The following is a 1,736-nucleotide window of genomic DNA, read 5'->3' on the forward strand; positions in this document are numbered from 1 at the left end:
ATCAACTTTGCGCTGTGGATGTGGATCGCGGATCGGCTTTCACCGTGGACGAAGCGGAGTCCAGCCCGGGATCGTCACATGTGGTTGCCGCAAGCCTCCTTCGTCAAATCCGCTGGGCGCCGCTCACTCAAGCTGCTGTGTGTTTTGTTGTGAAAACGAAACTACTTTGTTTGGCCTTCCAAAAGAGGACCCCCTTTAAAACATTAACACCAATTATACATAATTATTTTCCAGTGAATCATTATTGTATCAACATCAGCAAAGTGCAACACTAGTTTTATTTTAGAAGCCATACCTTCAATAACTGCATAAGGAACACATTTTCCTGGAGCTTCATCGAGGATAGTTTTGAGATCTGGATTTAATGGCATCTTCTTGGCCTCCTGTTAAACAACACATTTAAGTATGATCTAATTCTTCTAGTGATAGTGTCATTAAAAGAAATGCACCAGGGGTGTTTGGTTACCCTTAATCTCGCTACATGGCTCGACTTCTTCCTGTATATGGTGTATAAGACAGCAGTCAGAGCCGAGCTAGTGGCCAGCAACACAATCTGTGCTGTCGAGGGTTTGCCGCTGGTCTCCATCCTTCAATCTGACCAGCTGAGTATGAAAACAAATGTGTAATATCTCACAATAATAATAATTAAAAAACTCTAGTCCATATAGACATAGGACAACAAGATAAACAACTTCTCAAAGTTTGGTGTCAACAACATACCCATTCCTAGCTTATCAACAAGGCATTTTTCAAAAGGTTAAATCTTTGTATTTACATTTGAAATCTATATATATTCTCGGAAAATAAAACAATTTTTAGTTGTTCATTTTTATTTTTTTTTACAGATATTGTAGGTAACTAACAAAAACATAACAGCTGTAAATTAGCTTGGATGGCTAGCAGTGCCTTCCGAAAACGACCAGCTTAAATATACGCTCTCAAAACGCAAAATCTTTTATTCTCATATTTAAGAAACTCACGATATTGGTAACTGAAATAATACTAAAAGTGGTCAACAGGACAAACATGCACCGAATAAAAGGTTTTTTGACTACCTTCACTAAAGCTGTGCTGGTGTACAACTCACTGTCAACTCAAGCCCCTTCATAATAAAAGTCCTCGGCAGCGAACTGCCTCTGCGTCAGGCGTGCAGATCAAAGCAGATATTACAAAGATCTGGTGCGAATGATGAAAGATTAGACCATGTTAGAATTGTATAATATATTTAGAAAATTAACCCACATACACAGTGCTATTTTAATAGATAAAGATCTCCACTACATTATAGAGAGAAAAAAATAGAAACTTGAAAGTCCTGCTTTACTAGTTGTATTTAACGGTTGACTACATCTATTTATTTATTTATTTTCATTTTTATAAATCCCAGTGAATAAGTGCAGAACATACCAAATCCAACAGAAATGTAGATAGGACTTTTATGTTATAGTTATACTTTTTTTTTTTAGGTGTTTCATACAGAATTTCGTAAAAATATAGAAACTTGAAAGTCCTGCTTTACTAGTTGTATTTAACGGTTGAATACATTTATTTATTTTTATTTTATTTTCATTTTTATAAATCCCAGTGAATAAGTGCAGAACATACCAAATCCAACAGGAATGCAGATAGGACTTTTATGATATAGTTATACTTTTTTGTTTTGTTGAGGTGTTTCATACAGAATTTCATTTTCTGGTTTTAAAATGGACATTTCTTTAAAAAATAATTGACATTTT

General features: G+C 35.1%; 1 protein-coding gene across 1 annotated transcript in view; it reads right to left on the reverse strand.

Moving 5' to 3' along the window:
- Positions 1-1,147, reverse strand: part of mul1 (mitochondrial E3 ubiquitin protein ligase 1) — a 4,994-nt gene extending 3,847 nt beyond the window's left edge. The window contains exons 1-3 of the mRNA XM_016454588.1: positions 1,056-1,147; positions 467-602; positions 296-383 (exon numbers count right to left, since the gene is read on the reverse strand). Coding sequence (XP_016310074.1) covers positions 296-383; positions 467-586 — 208 coding nt within the window. The 5' untranslated portion in view covers positions 587-602; positions 1,056-1,147. The remainder of the gene's footprint in view (positions 1-295; positions 384-466; positions 603-1,055) is intronic.
- Between the last annotated feature and the right edge of the window lie 589 nt (positions 1,148-1,736).

Source organism: Sinocyclocheilus anshuiensis, unplaced genomic scaffold (assembly GCF_001515605.1).
Source record: "Sinocyclocheilus anshuiensis isolate Anshui unplaced genomic scaffold, SAMN03320099.WGS_v1.1 scaffold67, whole genome shotgun sequence".
In the NCBI taxonomy this organism is placed as follows: Eukaryota; Metazoa; Chordata; class Actinopteri; order Cypriniformes; family Cyprinidae; genus Sinocyclocheilus; species Sinocyclocheilus anshuiensis.